The 20623-nt window shown below is 46.1% G+C and overlaps 1 protein-coding gene and 1 non-coding gene across 4 annotated transcripts in view; both read right to left on the reverse strand.

Annotated features, from left to right (window-relative positions):
* The window catches only part of GRB2 (growth factor receptor bound protein 2), a 55382-nt gene that overhangs the window by 5264 nt on the left and 29495 nt on the right, over positions 1–20623 (reverse strand). For 2 of the 3 annotated variants that reach the window (XM_036412135.2, XM_045572337.1), the window contains exons 3-4: positions 7141–7238; positions 614–736 (exon numbers count right to left, since the gene is read on the reverse strand). In XM_036412135.2, the coding sequence (XP_036268028.1) occupies positions 614–736; positions 7141–7238 (221 nt within the window). The remainder of the gene's footprint in view (positions 1–613; positions 737–7140; positions 7239–20623) is intronic. The other variant, XM_036412136.2, reaches the window with a different exon arrangement.
* LOC118704654 lies at positions 10157–10280 on the reverse strand. Its single transcript, XR_004983467.1, has one exon. It is a non-coding gene; the product is annotated as a small nucleolar RNA SNORA11 (small nucleolar RNA).

Here is a 20623-nt window from a genome sequence, read left to right on the forward strand (position 1 = left end):
TTCTTATGTCATAGTGGGGGCTGACTTGCTTAGAATTGTTTAAGTTCCAACTGACATTCTCTGTGACTCCAGGGTGATAAAACGTCCTGCCTTCCTAGTCCCTGTCCACCAGCTCCTTCCCACATTTAAATCCACCCAGGGAGATGCAAAAACAGACAAACAAAACAACATCCCAGACCCTTGGGGTGACCTTTTAACTGAGTGAGACAGGCCTGGGCCGGTGCGGGGAGATGGAGCCAGATACCCGGGACACACACACACACACACACACACACACACACAGGGACGGACCTGGAGAGGCAGTGACGTGGCCGCGGCCTGTCAGAGCCACGGGAGCCGGGAAGGGCGAGGAGGAGGAGAGCTGTGTGAGGGGCACGGGGAGTGGTGGGGACCAGGGAGAGCGGGCAAGCACGTGCTGTCCAGCAACTAGCCTGCTCCCTGGGGAGTCGGACCCAGTGCCGCTGGCACACATCCTGAGAGGGGCCAGAACTCAGCATGTTACTGTGAAACCTCATGGATTGTAAGGTACTTTGTGAGTGCCATCCCTCAGACACCGGCCTGGGGCTCACGGCTCGGCCGGCGGCGAAGGCCCGGCGCCCGCAGGAGGACTTACTTGACGGAGAGGGAGAAGTCCCCAGGGGCGCTCTCGCTCTCCCGGATGAGGAAGGCCCCATCGTGCCGCTGTTTGCTGAGCATCTCTTCTGCCTTGGCTCTGGGGATTTTTCCAAAAAACCACCTAAGGAAGGAAGGCAAGCGGGTCAGTCTGTGCTTCCCTGGAAAGAAATGGATATGCAGCCCGAACTGTGAGAAACAGAGCTCTCCTGGCCAGGCCAGGGCCTCCTCCTGACCGCGGTCTCCACATGCCCCAGCACGCCCTCAGCCAGGCCCTCCTGAGAGATGGACATCTCCCTTCAAACGCCTTCCGGGCCCGCTCTCCACAGTGACTCAGAAGGCACTCTGCCTTTCCAGGGAGACACATAACGGGCTTCCGGGGCCAGAGCCCCCTGGGCTCCCAGTGACTCACGGCCAGGCACCGGGAACGTGGAAGGCCAGGCTGTGGCCTGGGGCAGGGGAGACAGGCTCCTTCCTGAGCCATCTGATAAGGCGGGGGCAGGAGAGCTGGAAGGCCGGAGGCTGGAGACAGGCTGCTTCTGGTAACAGCCCGAAGGGCAGAGGGTCAGGTGTGGGAGGACAGCCTGAGCTGGTAACTAAGCCGGCCTTCTGCTCCAGGTGCACCCTCTCGGAGCCACCGGGAGGAGCATCCTCGTTTATTTATACGTGCACAGCAGCTAGCTGTAAACGTCCGTTTTTCATCTGGAGCAAGTTAGACTCTTTTGATCCCAATGTTCATTCACCTTGGCGACAAGAAAGCGGGTGAATTCACAGAAAACTGAGCAGCTGGCCCGTGACTTACCAGGAGGAAGAGGAGGAGAGCGCTCTTTAAAAGCTTAAAGTCACCGCTGCCTCAGCATGCCACATAAAAACCATGCTAATTCTGATGGAGAAACTGCGAAAACCATGTTCTTTTTTCAAAGCGTCTTTAATATATTGCCGGTGTGGCTCAGTGGTTGAACACTGTCCCAGGAACCAAGAGGTTGCTGGTTCAATTCCCGGTCAGGGCACATGCCTGGGTTTTGGGCTTGATCCTTAGCGAGGGGAGTGTAGGAGGCAACCTATTGATGTTTCTCTCTCATCAATGTTTCTGTTTCTCTACCCCTGTCTTTTCATCTCTCTTTCTAAAATAAAAAATCAATAAAAATGAGTTTGTTTGTTTTTTTACAAAAGACCTGTCTGCTTCATTGAACTCCTTACATAGTAATCAACATTCATTGAACTTACATTCGGAAATTGCCATTAGTAACCTTTAAACATTCCTAAATCTACCTCCTGTGTCTTTTTCATGTTGCTTCTCTAATGCCAGGCTGCGGGAGCTGGCACAATCTGTCTTCCTGCTCCTGTGAATGATTCAAGAAGTCCCCCAGCGCCCGGAGTCAGGCCACACAAGGAAGATCACATATCAGTAACAGAGAACGGCCTCAGTCATGACAGGAGCTAACAGTATTGAGATCATCTGAATGTTTTCAACGTTAATCTCTGGGCCTGTCAATGCGAGCGCACCACAGCCATCTGCCGGGGGTGGGGGAAGTTCCTCAGCAGCCAACTCATTCCTCCTTAATACCAAGATCTTCCTGACAGCAGGCATTTTCTCTCCTTTCCCACCTTTTAAAAGTGATAAATACAAATTAAAATACCCTAGCTGTGCACTCAGTAAAAAGACTATGCAAGGCTCCTCGCTCAGACTCCCCAGAGGCCTCAACTGCTGGCAGTTACACGTGTGTTTACAGATCTTCCCTTACGGGGCAGACAGACAAATGCGGCTACAGGGTTTTCTTGCCCCCAGTTTAAAATTAATTTTATTTTCAATTAAACAACAAAACTTTAGTGAAGTACACTACTAATTGGAATTTTTACAAAGTAGCATACCTCTGTTACAAGCACATGGATTGAAAAATAGAAAATTAGTTGGAGACTTTATTAAATATTTCTTTTGTATCTGCTCCTATTTCTACTAAGCTCGTGCTGTGGTGCGTGTACACACACACACACACACACACACACACTCTCTCTCTCTCTCTCACACACACACACACACACTCTCACACACACACACACACACACACACACACACACACACACACACACACACACACGCACACACACACATACACACACTCACACACATACACACACACACACACACACACTCTCACACACACACACACACACACACACACACATTTCCCCTCACCCCCACCAAGGATGTTCCACAATATAAGGACTATTGCACTGTAAGAAGAATGTTATAACTGTTACAACATTTAAATACTACAAACCTACATTTCCACAGCATTTTATGCTGTTTATAAATTTGATTAGCCTCTGTTAATGGTGACATTTGTAACCACATGGCTATGTTAAAAATTGTTCTAAAAGTTTTAGGAAGATGGGTCTATGCCCCAGTACAAACCGCAAAGAAGAGCACGCAGGAGGAGGCTGCTACTATGCAATGTAATTCTTATTGCCCCCACAGGCGCCCACCGGTGCGCTCACTGTGAAAGCACACGCTGGATCCACCCCAGCATCTACAGCTCATCTTCCAACACGCATGCCAACAATCACTTACAGCCTGTGTTTAATTTAATTTGTTAATTCAAATGCTGTATTAGGTCATCCTCCGTCTTAAACTTCCCTTTTCCCAACCCAAACTAAAGGTTTCGGGGTGGGGAGAGAAGAACTGAGCCACACTTCTTACATCTCCATAGGGGAGAGCGGAGGAGAGACCCGGTGCTCCATGCGCTCCCCCAGCTGTGGAGCGGGCGCTGACTGTACTTATTGGCATCCAGCCACAGAGCAGCCCTGGATCATGAAACATGCCTGTGAGACCAACCACAGCATGGGTACGCGGCCATGGTCTTGTTTAGCAACCCACTTAGACCTTGGAGTAGATTTTCAGCCACAGTCTGTGAAGAGCATCCGTTCTGGATGCTTCCTGTTTTTTAAAAAAATTAATTTCAGAGAGGAAGAGAGAGGAGAGAGAAACATCAATGATGAGAGAGAACCATTGACTGGCTGCCTCCTGTACACCCCCCACTGGCGGTCAAGCCCACAACTTGGGCGTGTGCCCTGATTGGGAATTGAACTGTGACCTCCTGGTTCAAAGGTCAACACTCAACCACTGAACCATACCTGACTGGGCTGGATGCTTCCTGATCAATTACTCAGTCAAAGTTCTTTACTGTGAGAAACCAGGTGTGAGAGTGACTCTCCCTTAAGGGCTAGCCAACCAATCGGTCAGTAACCGCTACTTTCCAACAAAGGTAGCCTTTCCTGCTATTTAAAAAAAAAAAAATTCTTGATTTTTAGAGGAGAGGGAGAGAGAGGAACGTCAGTGCGACAGTGGCACATTGTTCAGCTGCCTCCTGGATGCCCCCCAGGGACTGAGGCCGCCCCGGGCATGTGCCCAGCTGGGAATCCAAAAGGCAACCCGCGGTGCAGGAAGCAACACCCAGCCAACTGAGCCACACCGGCAGACTCCTCATATTTTCTTAGTAGTTGGATTTCAAATGCCTCTGTCACCTGAAACAATCCCAAAGGAAAACAGGGATTTAGAGCCACAGGCATTTTATTTCACACAAAAATTACAGTGTGGTGTTCTGCGGAATTCCCTTTCAGCCTGGAAATATGAAAATGAAAAGGAACTTGTGGATTTTGTTATCATTGGATGTAGTTCTGGTGGCAGCAAACCATGGCCCTTGGCCAACATCTGCCCAGCTTTTGTATGGCCCATAATCTAAGACTGTTTTTTAATAAAAATTTTAAAGGCTGTTTTAAAAAATTCCAAAGAAGAGGAATATTTATTATCTGCCTTTTCCCGAAGGTCAGGCAGCCCTCCATCTATTCCGAGGAAGGACCGAGTAAATAGGGGCTTCCATGGACAGAGGAAGGGAGGGAGGACACACTGCGATCCAAGGAGCCCCTCCCGCTCCCGGTAACTGCTAGCCCCCCCACCCCCGGCTTCTCCCTGCTCTCTGAGTGCACTCCATGATCTGTCCATGAAAAGACTGCACAGCCCCCAAAGCAAACACTGACGCTGAGTGGCTATAAGAATGCAAAGCAGCTGAAACCGGTTTGGCTCAGTAGATAGAGTGTCGGCCTGCAGACTGAAAGGTCCCAGGTTCGATTCCAGTCAGGGGCATGTACTTTGGTTGCGGGCACATCCCTAGTAGGGAGTGTGCAAGAGGCAGCTGATCGATGACTCTCTCTCATCGATGTTTCTAACTCTCTATCCCTCTCTCTTCCTCTCTGTAAAAAATCAATAAAATATATTTAAAAAATTAAAAAAAGAAAAAAAAGAATGCAAAGTAGTGCTTAGTCTACTTCCCAGGAGTATATATATATTTTAATATTTTTTAATTTTTAAATTACTTTTTTTTTACAGAGAGGGAGAGAAATAGAGTTAGAAACATCGATGAGAAAGAATCATCAATCAGCTGCCTCTTGCACACCCCCACCCACAACCAAGGTACATGCCCTTGACCGGAATCGAACCTGGGAGCTTTCAGTCCGCAGGCCGATGCTCTATCCACTGAGCCAAACCGATTTCGGCTACTTCCCAGGAGTATAAATGAAGATAAATTCACCAAGGAATCTAAAACAAAAAATTGGGGGTGGTGGTGATGGTGGCGTGGTGAGAGACCAAACTCATATAGTTATAAGACAGTACAAGTTCCAAACAAAAACTAGAATAAAAAGTTTGTAAATCAGAATAGTTTTCACCTTGTACATCATTCCATGAAACTCCTATGGAGCCACTGCAAGGTGCGGGCTTCCGCAGTCAAAGGTCTGAGCGCCTCCCAGGACCGTCTGCAGATAGCGGGTCCTCCCCTCCCCAACCCAGGGAGCCGCCTTCTCCCAGGCTCAGGCTTTCTGGGTGACCTCTCAGAGCGCTTCACAGTAACTGCATCCGACCGTAATGATTGCACCTCACTTCCCAGCACCCACACAGCCCTGCCACACAGCAAGAACTGTAAGTCACTGACCGTGGCATGGCCAGCAGATGGCTTTATGGTGAAGCTCCTTTACAGAGAGTGAACAATCTTTTTAGAACAGATTCGGTTCATAAGATAGCATTTGGCCCACAGTCAACTATTAGATGGTGGCTACCCCTGAAAGGGTGTGTGTATGGGGAGGAACGCATACATTGCTCTATAGTCTGTTATAGTGAGAACTATATTCATAAATTACTAGCAATGAAATGAAAATACTACAAGTGTTCCTGACTTGTAGGATAAAGAGGAATAGACTAGACAATCTTTAAGGTCCCTTCCAATTCTATGACCCGGTAAGCTCCGTGTGAGATGCCGTAAGCTCTGTGTAACATGCTGTGGACTATGTGGGGTGCTGACGCAGGCTCTGTGTAGGATAAGGTGTGGTTAATATCTTGCTCTAGTCTTGAAGGCAGAGCAATGCTGGTTCACATCAGAGCAGAGACAATGGGGGAGGCGGACAAATGGGCTGATACTCAAAAGTGTCTCAGGTGCGGTCTAGACTGAGCACGGAAAGCCTCAGTCCCTTCACACTGAGCACGGAAAGGCTGCTGTGGGGGTGGGAGCAGGGCCCAGGAGAGAGGTGGTGGGTGAGGGTGAGGGTGGGAGGACAGTGATTGGGAGGGCTCTCAGGGTCCCTGTGTCACAGATCATTATGAACAGGGGAGCCCTAGGAAAGAGAAAGAAAGAAAGAAAGAAGTTCACTGCTCTCAGCAGCTCGGAGTAAGAGAGCATTTTGCTTTCTCTGAAATGGGAACATTAGGTGGAGAGCAAGGGCAGTGAGTACAATACACATTTACTGAGCACCCGTTATATGCACGCATTGTGCTCTGCGAATACAAAGATGATTAAGGTATGGTCTCATAGGAAAATCAAACATATCAATATAAAACCCTGTGCTTAGTACCCTTTCTAAAACTAAAATACAGAACTATTAAAACATCTGGCCCTAAGGGTTTCACAGAAAGAGAATTATGGACCTGCATACCGTATTTTCCGGTGTATAAGACGACCCCCTAATTTTACAGTTAAAACATAGGTTTAGGCCTATATTCGCTGTATAAGACTACCTCCCACTTCAAAGAAAAGACTGACTTTGCCGTCAAGATCTGCAGGTAATTTTTGTGCAATTTTGGTCTTTTGCCCCGATTTTTGGTTGACTTTTTTTCGTTTCAAAAGTCATCTTATACGCAGGAAAATACGGTAACTGTTTTATTACTTGAAGATCACTAATAGTTATTATTAATCAAAAACATATAGACTATTATTATGTAATACTATATAAACTCTTGTTTTAAATGGAACAAATGTTTCATTATTGAAAAATCACCAGCAAATACTATTAATCTGAAACATACACTATTATTGACTGTTATGCTATCGTTGTATACTATTAACATGAATATGCAAAATCAACATGCTTTGTGAGTTCCCTGGGGAAACTGAATAAAAGTATAACATGCATTTCAGTTTAAAAACATGACTGGAAACAAGCAGCAGGTCTGACCCTGGGGGGACAGAGGGGCCAACTTACGGGTGTGGTTTCATTTCTATGTAATTCTTGGGAATGAAGCCATCTTTCCCGTTGAGTTCCGCCTTGTACCAGTTCTGATCACATTCTTCATTCAAAACCTAAAAAGAAATAAGACAAGAAAAAAAAATCAATCATGTCCTTTTCACTCTTAACAGGGTAGCCACTAAGACAATCATGTTGCTGTTTAGGTTTGTTTGTAAAAGGTGTTATTGGAAGTATTATCAGGCACATGGATGCAAGACAAACTTCTTGAAATTTCAAACACTATGTCAACCCTAATAGTTAAAAAAAAGAAATTGTCCCTGGAAATGAGAGTTCAGACTGCCAAGTGTCTAACATTAAACCCGCAGTAGGACAGCAGGAGGAGGGTGATGGGGGAAAGCGCCAGGTTGGGTTGGGAGTGAAGGTTCAGAAAACAGCAAACACTGATACTGCATTCTGAGTGGACACAGACTCGGAAATGGGCCCCGACTACTCAAAGGTTTCCAGCTGGTGACTCAGCTGGATTTTCAGACCCCAAACGAGCGTTCTCTCCAGCTCTGCTCCGTGAGTTACACGGACAGGCTAGCCTGGTGGTCTGCAAACTCATTAGTCAACAGAGCCAAATATCAGCAGTACAACGACTGAAATTTCTTTTGAGAGTCAAATTTTTTAAACTTAAACTGTATAGGTAGGTACATTGTTATTATCTCAATTAGGGCACTCCTTCAATCGCACTGCATGTGGTATTTTGTGGAAAAGTCACACTCAAGCCGTGGTTTGCCGACCACTGGGCTAGACCATGACTCTGTAATCTGCAGAGGAGTGTATTTTACAGGACAGATCTAGGTATAGAATCAAGGCCATCCTTTGAATTCTAGATTTCCAACAAACAGAAAAGGGCAGAAGGCATTTTTAAAAAGTTGGTAACTTAGAGAAAATAGAAATGTGAGCTAAACTCCAAAATGGTGAGCGCCGGGAAATGCGGATGGACTAGTAAGTGGTAGTCAATGCACATTATCCAGCGAAGTTCTAAAAGGAAGCTGGTAAAATTCTTTACAAATGGGCCGGGACCGGTTTGGCTCAGTGGATAGAGCGTCGGCCTGCGGACTGAAAGGTCCCGGGTTCGATTCCGGTCAAGGGCATGTACCTTGGTTGCGGGCACATCCCCAGTAGGGGGTGTGCAAGAGGCAGCTAGTCGATGTTTCCCTCTCATCGACGTTTCTAACTCTCTGTCCCTCTCAATTCCTCTCTGTATAAAATCAATAAAATATATTTTAAAAAAAATCTTTACAAATGGCTTATTCAAGCTGCTGAACAATGCTGTAATCATTGCCACATTAGAACCTAGATTGCTTCAGAGTGTGATGCTATGGACTGGCATTTCAGGGGGAGACGGGACTTCAGATAAGACTGAGAGCTAACTAACCGGCATTAAATGGGCCTCACAGATCATCCTCTCAGAACCGGAAATTATGCCCTAAGGAGTTTTACAACACTGATGCTGGCGGCCTTTGGCCCTGCCTGTAGGTAAACCCCATCAGCTTATCATTACTTTTCCCTCAAAAAAAAAAAATAAATAAATAAAATAAAAAAAAAAAATTTATTAAGTACTATGATGATACAAACTAATATTCAAATACATTCCTAATTTTAAAGTTTGCATTTCAAAAACAGTAACCTGTGCTGTAGCCAGCAGAGTTGTTCATTCTCGATATTTCGAAGTGCACACGGAAGATGATGGTTTGGGAGTGTCTTCAAGGCGCTCCCTGATACGAGGACACTGGCATGTCTGAGCTGTAAGGCTGACCCACCAGTGTCACATAAGATGCTGTGACCTTGGGAGGCAGCTGATACCGCACACACGTCACAGGAGATTCAACAGCATGAGAGCAAACAAGCTGCTTAAAGGCAAGATTTTATCTACCAAAAAGAAGGGGCTGAGAGAAACTGGCCTAGCATTTTATAAAGCACTAGAGGCCCGATGAATGAAGATTCATGCAAGAATGGGCCTTCCTTCCCCTGGCTGCTGGCTCCGCAAAATGCCTGCCTCCCACCCCATCCCCAACTGCTTGGTGCCTGCATATGCAAATTAGCCCGTCATCTTTGTTGGGTTAATTTGCATACTCATTCCTGATTGGCTGGTGGGCATCATGATGGTACAGTCAATTTACATCTTTCTCTTTCATTAGCATAGATTCTTTTATAATAATAATAATAATAATAATAATAATAATAATAATAAACTTCAGGCCTATGAACAAGTTTTTCAAAATGTCTTTAAAATTCCTGAAATGGTAAGTTGTATACTTACTCTAAAGATTTCTTGAAAGATAGAGGAGAGTCAGGAGGTGATTATGACCCATTTGGATATCAAAACAGAATAAGGTAATCACACGAAAAAGGTTACTTTTAATTTAAGGACAATTGTTTTATGGCAGATGTTTATTCAGCAACACATCTTCCTTTTTAAAAAAAAATACATTTTATTGATTTTTTTGCAGAGAGGAAGAGAGAAGGATAGAGAGTTAGAAACATCGATGAGAGAGAATCATCGATCAGCTGCCTCTTGCAGCTGGGGATGTGCCCGCAACCAAGGTACATGCCCTTGACCAGAATCGAGCCCGGGACCTTTCAGTCCGCAGAATGACATTCTATCCACTGAGCCAAACCGGTTTCGGCGCAACACATCTTCTTATCATCTTTACTAAGAGGCAAACCTGCCCCTAAAGAGTGCTCCCCCCAATGAAAACACACTCTCACTCACTCACACTCCAGGGCAACTCCCAGACTTGGTGCAAACTCAGAACTATGATTTCCTGCGGAACAAAATTATTAGTTGGGCCTGGCTCAGTGGTTGAGCGTCGACATATAAATTAGGAGGTCACGGTTCGATTCCGGTCAGGGCACAGGCCCGGGTGGGGGCTTGGTCCACAGTGTGGGATGTGCAGGAGGCAGCCGATCACTGATTCTCTCTCATCATTAGTGTTTCTCTCTCTCTCCTTCCTCTCTGAAATCAATTTAAGAAGTACTTTTCATGTGTAGGGCTGTCACAGTAAGTCCTAGCATCCTGCCCCTTGTTCAGAATAAGCCCGAGTTGCTGTTGGATGTGTTATTCACAGAGGAGCCATTCTTCAGGCGCTCTGCTCTCTTCACACCCAAAAAATATGTTTAGAAAAATTATTGGGGAGGGGGGCGATGAGAACACATATGTAATACCTTATTCAGTAAAGAAAAAAAATATTTCTTGGTGTTTAGTGTGCTTTTCTCCCCCAAGACGGCAAGAAAATATGGAATTAATGTATTAAAAAAAAAAAAGCCCAGCTAGTGTGGCTCAGTGGTTGAGTATCGACCTATGAAGCAGGTCAATGGGAGAAAAAGGGAGACATCTGTAATACTTTCAACAATAAACATTATAAAACAGAAAAAAAAAAGGAGAGTGACCCTGCTAACTGCACGCCACCCTGGGAGTCAGGGACCAGGTCTGTCCACCCTCACGCTCCACTGGCGCATCAGCTTTCACCTGTGAGCCTTGCAGTTAGGATGGCACCATTTAAAAGGTATTTTAAAAAGTAAGTTTTACTCACGTTTAAAACAGCAAAGGACACAAATTAACCTGAGTGAGTGCACTGTGGAGCAGTGGAAGGAACCAGAATGTGTGTGGACGGGTCTGCACCCACCTCCAGAGACGGGGTAATCTGCTCTGGTTCCAGATGAACGCTCACATCCCTCAGTCATTTTTAAAAGCCTGATCAGAGTTCTGAGAATGAGGAAGCGGCCCCTGCCACCATTTCCCACCACAGAAGGCAGGCGGCTTACCATGGACCCATCAGCACCATCAACAAATTCATGGCCGAGTTCAACAAACGTTTTTGAAAATTCCAAGGAATGTCTTTAGTTATCACCACATCCGCATGTTCTATTCCAACCTGCATGTTCCCTCCTGCTGTGACTTTGAAACCACACAAAACACTCTGGTTTAACGGAAGCAGATTGATCAAGAGATGAGATTACGAAAGGAGGAAGAGAGAAGTTTCGACGAAGACCAAGTTTTTCACAACCCCAAAATACAGAGGGAAGCAGAAAACAACACGGCGAGACTTCAGGAGCCCCTGCCACCCGGCCTTCCCATCACTCCTCCCTGGGGAAGACATTTCCAGAAATAGCTGTCTTCGCCAGGGCAGCTCGGCCCTAACGGACCACCGGCCATGACCGCTGGCTCAGAGCACTCCACATGCCCACTTGTCTGTATCATGTGATTCTGGTAACACTAACCGATCCTGCCCCTGCCCCTCACTCCAATCTGAGACTGTTCTAAAGGCAATGCAAACTCCCATCTACACCAATACCAAATAGAAACTTTCCATGTAATTAAAAAGAAAAAAGTAAAAGAAAAAGCTAGAGGTCGAAGGTTTAGGTCTCAGACCCACTAGGTGCACAGGACACAAGAGAACACATGGGTTCAAACTCCATGTTCACCAGCAACGAACTGTATGTGACAGCGTGCAAGTGACCGTTCTCTGCATGTCTACCCAGCTCTGAAGTGGTGACACTGCCCGCCTCCAAGGCAACTGCGCAGATTCCCTGAGGAAATGCCATGAGCAGCACGGAGCCCGCTCCAGCTGTTCTGTGGACCCCAGTCCTTCCCGTTACTCTGTGCACACACGTCAGCACTCAGAGCTGACAGACTCAGGGGCCTGGGGCCGAGCTTACCTTCGGTAAGGTGAGCGTGGCTGATGGACGCTGCCCGCGGCACTGACAGCACAGAGGAACAGGCCCAGGGCCCTGATTTCTTCTGAAAACACAGGATTCTGCGCTGACTCACAGAAAGACTTCAAATGCAGAATTCAAGGATTACAACAGTTCCTTCCCCTCCTCTCCCTTTTATATGAATATTGGGAGACAAGAACTGCACTTAATATCTACACAAACAATAGAAAAAGGTCTTTTAGTAAAATGGTAGATAAGAATTTAGTTTGTAGGTTGCTATATTTTGAAATATCAAGACATTTTCTTGCCTGACTCATCTGTAAACAGACAAACAGGAGGAGCACACACAGTTACGGGAGAGTAAGCAGTCCCACAAACCCTCCAGCACACTCTCATCCTACCAGCTTGCAGGGTCAACATTTCTCCCGGGAAAATTATTAAAAGTTGTATCAATGTGTGAAGCCATTGTATAAAAGTGTTTGTGCAGGAAAGATGGAAACAATTACATATTTAGGTTCTTACACACAGAGAATCCCAAAATCCCCCTCATAGCTGGTCTCTGCCGCGCAGAGTTCAACATCCCCAGCGAGTTTTCCCAGCTCTTCGAAGGCCAGCCAGCCAGCCCCACAGAAGAAATGCTGACGTACTGCTCCGACTCGGAGGCTTTACCAGCCCTGCTCTCTAAGAAAAACTCTCCGGGCCCGGCAAGGATAACAGCCCCGGGAGGGCCCGTTAAAACAGTTCTCTTCAGGGTCCGCTGTGTGCTTATCAGAGACCATTAGCACGCTCTTTAACTGCCCAGGCTCCCTCAGTATGGATTACCGACTTGGCCTCAAACTACACTGATTCACTGCTAACATTTTAAATAAGTGCTTTATAATCACCACCTCCATCTGTTCGTTTTTGCTCAACATGAAAAACATCTTGGCCACGCTGAGTGTCTCCTGTGTGTGCCAAATCATGAAAAACACCCACACTGCAGATAAGTTATTTTGAATTTTAATGAGGAGATGACCAACTTAATGGCAGTTTAATAATTAAAGCTCCTGCTCCTCCCAGAAGCCTTACATTGTTGATCCAGGCACAGAGAGGCCGACAGTTCTCCAGTTCCCACCGCCAGGCTAGTCTCCGCGCTGAAAAGCAACCGAAGACAAGACACGCCGAGCACTGTTTGACTCAGTCAAGACTCCTGACAGGTAGTTGGTCCTTAAAGACCAGAAGTTGAGAGGAAATAAGATGCATTTTTGAAGTTTTAAAACTCTCCTAACATGGGCAGGTTTATAAAATTGTGTGTAAACATCAAATTATGCTCTTTTAGTACATGGTTTAAGGAAAACCTATTCATTTAAAAAAGTATGTATGAAATGTAAAAAAATAAATAAAATTTAAAAATTAAAATGTAAATAAATAAATAAATAAATGAAGATGTTTCGCTTTGCCTTCCCCCCCCAAAAAAAAAAATAAATAAATAAAAGTATATATGAAATCAAAGGGGTAGTTTATGTTATGGTAATGACTCTCAGCAAAAATACAATATCTATGCCATGTTCTGTTTGAAATTGGCATTTCCACACATTTCATATCTTTTGGGGTCCAGGAGTCCTAAATCCTTGATTTTTAAATGCTATTTTTTTTTTTTTTTTAGGAAACAATTCTATTTACCAAACTAAAGAAATCCAAAGGGCATTTGTTGGTCAAGTCTACCTTCTGATTATTAGTGACACAATGGTGAGAGGTGCTAAGTTTTGCCCTTGAAACAATTTTAAAGGGAAAAGAACGAACAAGAGGAAGGGAAGGAGTGGGGAGAAGGGAAGAGAAAAAATAAACCCCCAAATCCCCCAACTTTCCACTGGTAAAAGCACTCATCGCTTTACACTGCTGCCATTTGAACAGAACCTCCTTTCCTGTTGCCCAGGCTGGATTTCTGTACCCTCTCCAAGTAGCTGCTATCAATGAGGAGGAGTTCGAAGGGCGAACATTGGATCCAGAGACCAAGGCCCACCAAATGCCCAGGAATCGCAGTTTAAGGCTGAATTGTTTTTACCTCAATCTATTTAGTACCCTACATCAGTTTCAAATACCATTGTTTTTCCATTAAAAAGTCTTAACCCAAATTATCCTTAGCTTGGCTCTGGCAGTGACCTATTTGTCTGTTCTTCTCCATCTTTACTAGCACTATTTTGTACTAACCAAATTCAGGGTATTTCTTTTCTGATAAATAAATCAAATGGGATATTCTTACCAATTTTTCCAGATTGAGTTGTCAATAAGAAAGCTGCTCATGACATTTTAAGAAAACAGGAAGGTTTGCCCTGGCCAGTTTGGCTCAGTGGATAGAGCATGGGCTTACAAACTGAAAAGTCCTGGGTACGATTCCAATCAAGTGCCTGGGTTGAGGGCTCAATCTCCAGTGGGGGGGGTGCAGGAGGCAGCCAATCAATGATTCTCTCATCACTGGTGTTTCTACCTCTCCCTTCTTCGCTAAAAAAAAAAGAAAAAAGAAAACAGGAAGGTGGTTCACACTTATGTGCTGAACCGCCCAGACAGACCTAGAGGCAGTGAAACTTAATGCACAGGCAACACCCCAAAATAAACTCTTTCTACCAAAGGGGTACCAAGAGTTTCCATCAAAAATAACTGTCTTTTGTGTTTTGTGACTCATGGAAGCATGTTATTTTGGTGTGGGTGATCGCCCAAGAGAAGAGGGAAATGCTCTAATACCAGAATTTCAGCTGCAGAAGGGATGTAGGAGGGGAGAGAGACAAGAGACATAGAGATAGACATCAGGGAGTTTCAGGAGAGAAAAGTCTGTGCATTGAAACATTCTGTCATTTGATGGCTGTACTAGGCCAGCACCGAGCAACAAGCCTGAGCCAGGTGAGCTGAGGACACACGGATCTGCCTCCCAGGAGCTCAGAACCTAGGCAAGGGCTATTGCCACACCGTGTGGTGAGTGCCAGGAGAGAGGAGATTATGGCACATGTAAGTACCAACTCAACAGCTAATACCTGAGTTCCAAACACCGAAGAGGAAGGGTTAGGGACTGGGAAAGCTTCCGGTGGTGTGTGAACGAGGTTGCGTTCTTTGTTTGCGTGTGTGGTTCTGCTCGGCCTGCGTGGGGCTGGGAGTGGAATGGACGTGGCGGACTTCCCAACGTGCCACCGAGCAAAGGAGGGATGAGCTGTTCCCTGGCACACTGGTGGCGGCCATTCGCTTAGACTGGTTAAGCTTCCCAAAGCTGCAAAGCACCACCTTTATAATGTACCAGAACTTCCTCACTGGAAATAACCAGTAATAATCGTATTTAGCTACTGTCATTGTCTTCTTTACTCACAGGCTTTCAACCTTAGGTCAAATTCTACAACCCTTTCCTCAAAAAAATAAGTAAAAGGCAAAAACAAAACAGAACAAAACAAAAAACCCCACAACAAAATAAAAAAAGAGCCTCCTCAGCCAGGGAGCAGCAGTCACCATTCTCCGATGATGGGCAAACCTGCTCACTCACCGGTCCGCCCTCCAGGATCTACCTGCTCGCACCCCGTCACTTCGGCTAATAAACAGGAGCTCCACGCCTTCCTCAATTAACGACAACAGTTATTCTCACTTAGACCTTCCTGATTCAAGATGTGAACTAAAGGTCTATCAATGGAGTCAGTCACATGATCTCACTCACCTGGGGGAAATGTGAACGACAGACTGAGGACAAGAACAGACCTGGAGACAAGGAGGCATGGACCGGACTGTGGGGCCTCAGAGGGTGTGTAGGGGAGGGGGGTGTAAAGGGGAGAGATCAACCACAGGTCTTGTGTGCACACACAGCCTAACCAGTGGCCAAGGACAACGGGGGTGGGGGCATCTGTGGGGAGGGGTTTGGGATGGGAATGGGGGGATGAGGACAAATATGTGATACCTTAATCAATAAAGAAATTAAAAAAAAAATTTACAGTCAGTCGTCTGTGACCCAAGAGCCATCTCCAAGAATGTAACTGAAAGGAAAAACAGCAGCGCCAGTCACCGAGTTCATCACCGACAGCGGCATGAGGAGCTACGACTGAGAAACTCAAGGCCAGGGGTCCTTCCACCGAAAACGCCACCATTCTGACTGCAGCAAGCTCCCTCCCACTGCGTTTCCATTCCTGGGGCAGTTAAACTGGCTTCCCGCCAGGAGTTTGGTGCAAAGAGGGCCTGGGATGGAGTGTAAATCCTCACCCAGTTCCCGGATGGAGGCAAGTGCAGGCGACTGGACAGACCACCACAGCACTGAGAGAGAATGAGGACCGGCGTTAGTGGAAGCACAGGGTTAGGGAACAGAAACCCCGTGGGAGGGAGGGGGACACAGAGTGAATGGAGGAGGCCCACAGGATCTCCGTGTGTCTAGGCGAAAGGCTGCAGCATGCAAATCAGGGAGTGCAAGCTGGCATGCTAAGGGTGACTGCGACGTGCATTCAGCTGTGCATCTTTCCAGCACTCCACTGTCCGAGCACACTTTCCCTTCCCACCGAAGCCGGGGCGACCGGCCCCCTGGCTGCCCTGCAACCCCTGTCTCCCCCGAGCAGAGAGGAGAGGCCAGCGCAGAGTGGAGCAGCGCACGGAGGAGCAGAGCGAGGAGTGAGCGGCCTGCCACAGGCTGCTCACAGCCCTGCTGTGTCAAACCGAACCGCTTTGCATGGAGTTTCTTTTCTCACCACACACACCGCAACCCCCTCCGCGGGGCTGGGGACCGAGGTGCAGGAAAAGCAGTGGGGACCGCTGACTGGGGTGGGCAGTGAGGCTGAGGGAAGGTGATAGTCAAGATATTTTGGGGAGGTGGGATAAAAAGGGATTGATGATTACATGTGGCTCAACAGTCTTCCTTCTTGACCACCACTTTTTTTTTGGAAAAGCTTAAGAAAAACGTTTCTAAAGAGCTGCTGGGTAATTTTCTTTTAAAGCTACCAGGAATAGAACACATAATTTTATTTATTTAAAGTTTAAAATGTTTTGATTTGAGAGAGAGAGAGGAAGGGAGAGGAGAGAAGGCCGTGGAGAGAAATATCGATTTGCAAGAGAAATATTGATCAGTTGCCTCTTGTATGCACCACAATCTGGGTATGTGCCCTGACCAGGAATCGAACTGGCAGCCATGCGGTGCAGGGGAGGATGCTCAACCAACTGAGCCACACTGGCCAGAGCAGGAAGCATACTTTCAAAAGGCAAATGGTACCCCCGGGCTGGTATTTTCCACCTGCCTCTCCAGACTCCGTTTCCACCCTTCTCTCTGTGGGCCCTGGATCTGTATGGACCACAAACACAGGCTCCCTGGCTCTCTGGCTCCCGGGGGCACCCCCAACGGAAGGCCTGCAGAAGGCTCCCTCTGGGAGATGGCAGTGGACAGTCTTGGACCCTCTCCTCCTCCACATCCCGGTACCGCCCTTTCCCCCCGTGCTGCTCAGGCCTCAGGAGGGTGACGCAGTCACTAATTCCGGGCCTGCATCAGCCTCGGTGGTTTCCAGGAGCCCTGCCCACACCTTGTACACAGCCTCGTTAGTCTCCTCCAATTAGCCCAGGTAAGTTGTGTCCTGGGTTTTCTACCGGGCCCTGATGGAAATTACCCTCCAATCAGTTCTTTCTATCTTTTGAATTCATTAAGGAGGTATTTCTTATATAAAGTAACATTTGTCACAGAGCAAAAGCACTGAAGGAAGTACCCAAATTCTACCAACTATGTGGATGGAAAACTAAAAAAGGGCCTTGCTTTACAAGGTCCACAATGCTTAAGCAGCCAAATAATTCAGGTTATTACTGAGAGAGTTATGGGAAGTTGAGAAAGGGGATAAAGGTATGAAAATCTAGGATCTATAGTCTGTCATTACTAGACCGTCATAGTGATTTACAGGAACTATCCTCTTTGAATTGCACTTGAGTTAATATTTAAGTATTTACTATACTGAAAGCATTGTGCCAGAAAGCTGCAATGGGAATTTTAAAAAAGTTTCAATGAAAATTTTAAGAAAAGATGAAAGATACAGCTTCTGCCCTCAGAAGTGTTTATAGACTAAGGGAACCATGTACACAAATAACAATAAAATACATAACAAGTGGAGTAGGGGCAGCTGTGGCTGATGTGCTGGTAGGAAGGCACAGTTACATTTCCAGATCAGCTTCATGGGGGCATGTGCAAGGGGAGCCATGGGGGCCTGAGAGACAAGCTGGCCAGACTGAGCAGGGCTCTGACCGGTACAATAAGGATTCTGGGAAACGGTGGGCTGCATTTTCCCTTTGAGATCCTGACTCTGGCTTTTGCGTGTCAGGCACATCTGAGGGAGACACAGGGCGGCAGGGCTCCTGCAGTAAGCCAGGCGATAGAGAAATTAGGCGAGGGGAGGGGAATCTGACTGCTTTGAAGAGACTAAAATAAACATTAAAAAACACACCTATATACATTATTTTAAGAATTAAATTCACTGCTCCCCCCACAGGGTGCCCCCTCTGTTTAGATACAAACAGTATAGGGTGAGATATCAAATTTAATGCCATCTCATAGGTTTCTTAAGGTGACAGAATTAAAAATTAGATAAAAGCTTAATTATTCCCCACCATATTTAAACAAAAGAGAATGGATAAAAGGTATAATCCTTCAGTTGTGAAGAATGATCCCATTTTTTGAGAACTTAGGGAATATTTAATTGCTATACAATTAGAAATTGCTACACAAAACTTGACTACTTTTCTCACACATCCAATTCAAATGGCTATATAATGGGCAGAAAAACTTTAGAATCTATGAAAAGATTTAATTTTAACTAGAATACTCAGACACATGTTTACTCGGTTATTACCTATACTTTTCTCTACTTCCACAAGTGACATTGGGAGTCTATATTATAAGACCCCAAATACGGGCACTTTCATCAAGAAAAATGGACATCGGTGCTCATGACCACTTTCTCTAAGGACTCTGCAGTGGACGGGAGACAAATACAGCTGTGAACAGACAGGAGGTGAGCTGCCCTCCTTCCCTGCCGGAATGGAGGCCTCCAGTAACTAACTAGCTCCGTGGCCTCCTTCAGGCCGCTCAGCTCAGAGACAGGCTGCGGAGGTGCGGGCGGGCGGGCGGGCTCGGCACGCACCATCAAAGCAGACAAGCCCAGCCCTGCCCCGCCTATTGGTTTTCTCTCTCTAAGCACCTACACACTGTTCCCAGGAAAACCAGCACTTTCAGCCCACGGAAACGTCACCAACTGCAGAGAACAGAGGGACTGAAGGGACTAAATAATAGGATGTATTAGCGCAAACAATGGGTCTGTCGGACCCTCAGTTCCAGGCTACAGGAACTTCCCGGCTGCATGCAGCATTGCAAGTGGGAGCTGTGTACCACTGCAAGCTTCTGGGTCAGCCCCGGAACTAACCTAACGGAGCACATCCGTGCTACCTGGAAATGCGAGGCGTTCTACGCATATGGGACTCACCCTTTGCCCGCGATAACAAGTAGTTTCCCAAGCCACAAAAATGATCAGAATTACGATCACCTGAGGTATGACTGTCCGCAGCCACAGCATGGTGTCATCAAACCTTTATAGCCCCGTTTGTGCGGTAAAAGGTGTTAATGTCATTTAATGTCTGCATAATAGACCTGTAATGATTAAGCTATCAAATCTGAATGGACTAGAACCAAAGCCCCTTGTTTTCTACAGGTGAATGGTCACGGTCAAAGTCACAGTGTACAGCTCTGAGAGAAAAATGTAAGCTGGTTTAAAAAAAAAAAATCACAGATTCATTACTGGATGGCTTTCTGCTTTTCCTGGCGTTCTAACAACCTTAAAACATTTTTTTTCTGGCTTTATTACATTTTTAAGTTATTTCTACTTGTCAAGGATGGCATTCAATGTCTGGAACACCCATTTCCCTCTTCAGTAGGTCTACCGTTCTGGGATTCTTCCTCTAATACTTCCCTCAGGTAAATGTCCTGATTCCTAGATGTCACATCTTCCTCCTCCTTGTTTGTTTATTGTGCTTTACCAAGAAAGGGTGCTGGAAAGCAAGCACCTGGAGCCCTGGCCTGTCTGAAAACGCCCTGATTGTACGCTTATACAACTGAGGATAGAACTCAACAGAATTCTGAGCTGAACAGCATTTCCCCTCCGATTTTGAAAGCCCGTGTTTCTGGTGTTTGGAGTGGTTCATGGCAGTGTACTGGCAGCCTCATTAGCATCTCTTTACAGAGTCTTGTTTCTTTTTTCTAGATACCTCTAGGAACCTTTTCTTCCAGTCATTTTGAAATTTGACAATAATGTATCTCAGTGAGGACCTGTTTTTGTTCATTATGCTGGGCATTTGGCGGGACTTCACATCATCGGTTGTGAGAAATTATATCTTCTTTCTTTTAAAACATTTGCTAATGTCTTTCCTCTCATCTGTACCGTTCTCTTTCTGAAACATTACCTATTAGTCAGTTATCTGACTCATGAGGCTGCCATGGGCTCCTCCTCTGCTTCCCTCCGACTCAGCTCTCTCCTGGATACCATCTCATCACCCTTAGGCTCAACTGCCCCTTCCCAAGCAGATGATCTCACTTCCTATTTCACCGAAAAACAAAAACCAAAAAACCCCAGAAGCAACTAGAAGAGATCTTACAGATCCCACCACATCTATACCACTGCTTGTCCCAGGATCTCTATCCTCTGCCTGCCATTACTCTGTTCACGCTCCTAACAAAATAAAACCCTACTACTTCCGTGAGCTAGATCCCAACTTGCCTGCTCAAGATCATCGAGCCAGTAATTTCCCTTTCTCTCTTCTACATCATTGATTTTTT

The sequence above is a fragment of the Pipistrellus kuhlii genome, unplaced genomic scaffold (genome assembly GCF_014108245.1).
Source record: "Pipistrellus kuhlii isolate mPipKuh1 unplaced genomic scaffold, mPipKuh1.p scaffold_m20_p_44, whole genome shotgun sequence".
NCBI classification, from domain to species: domain Eukaryota; kingdom Metazoa; phylum Chordata; class Mammalia; order Chiroptera; family Vespertilionidae; genus Pipistrellus; species Pipistrellus kuhlii.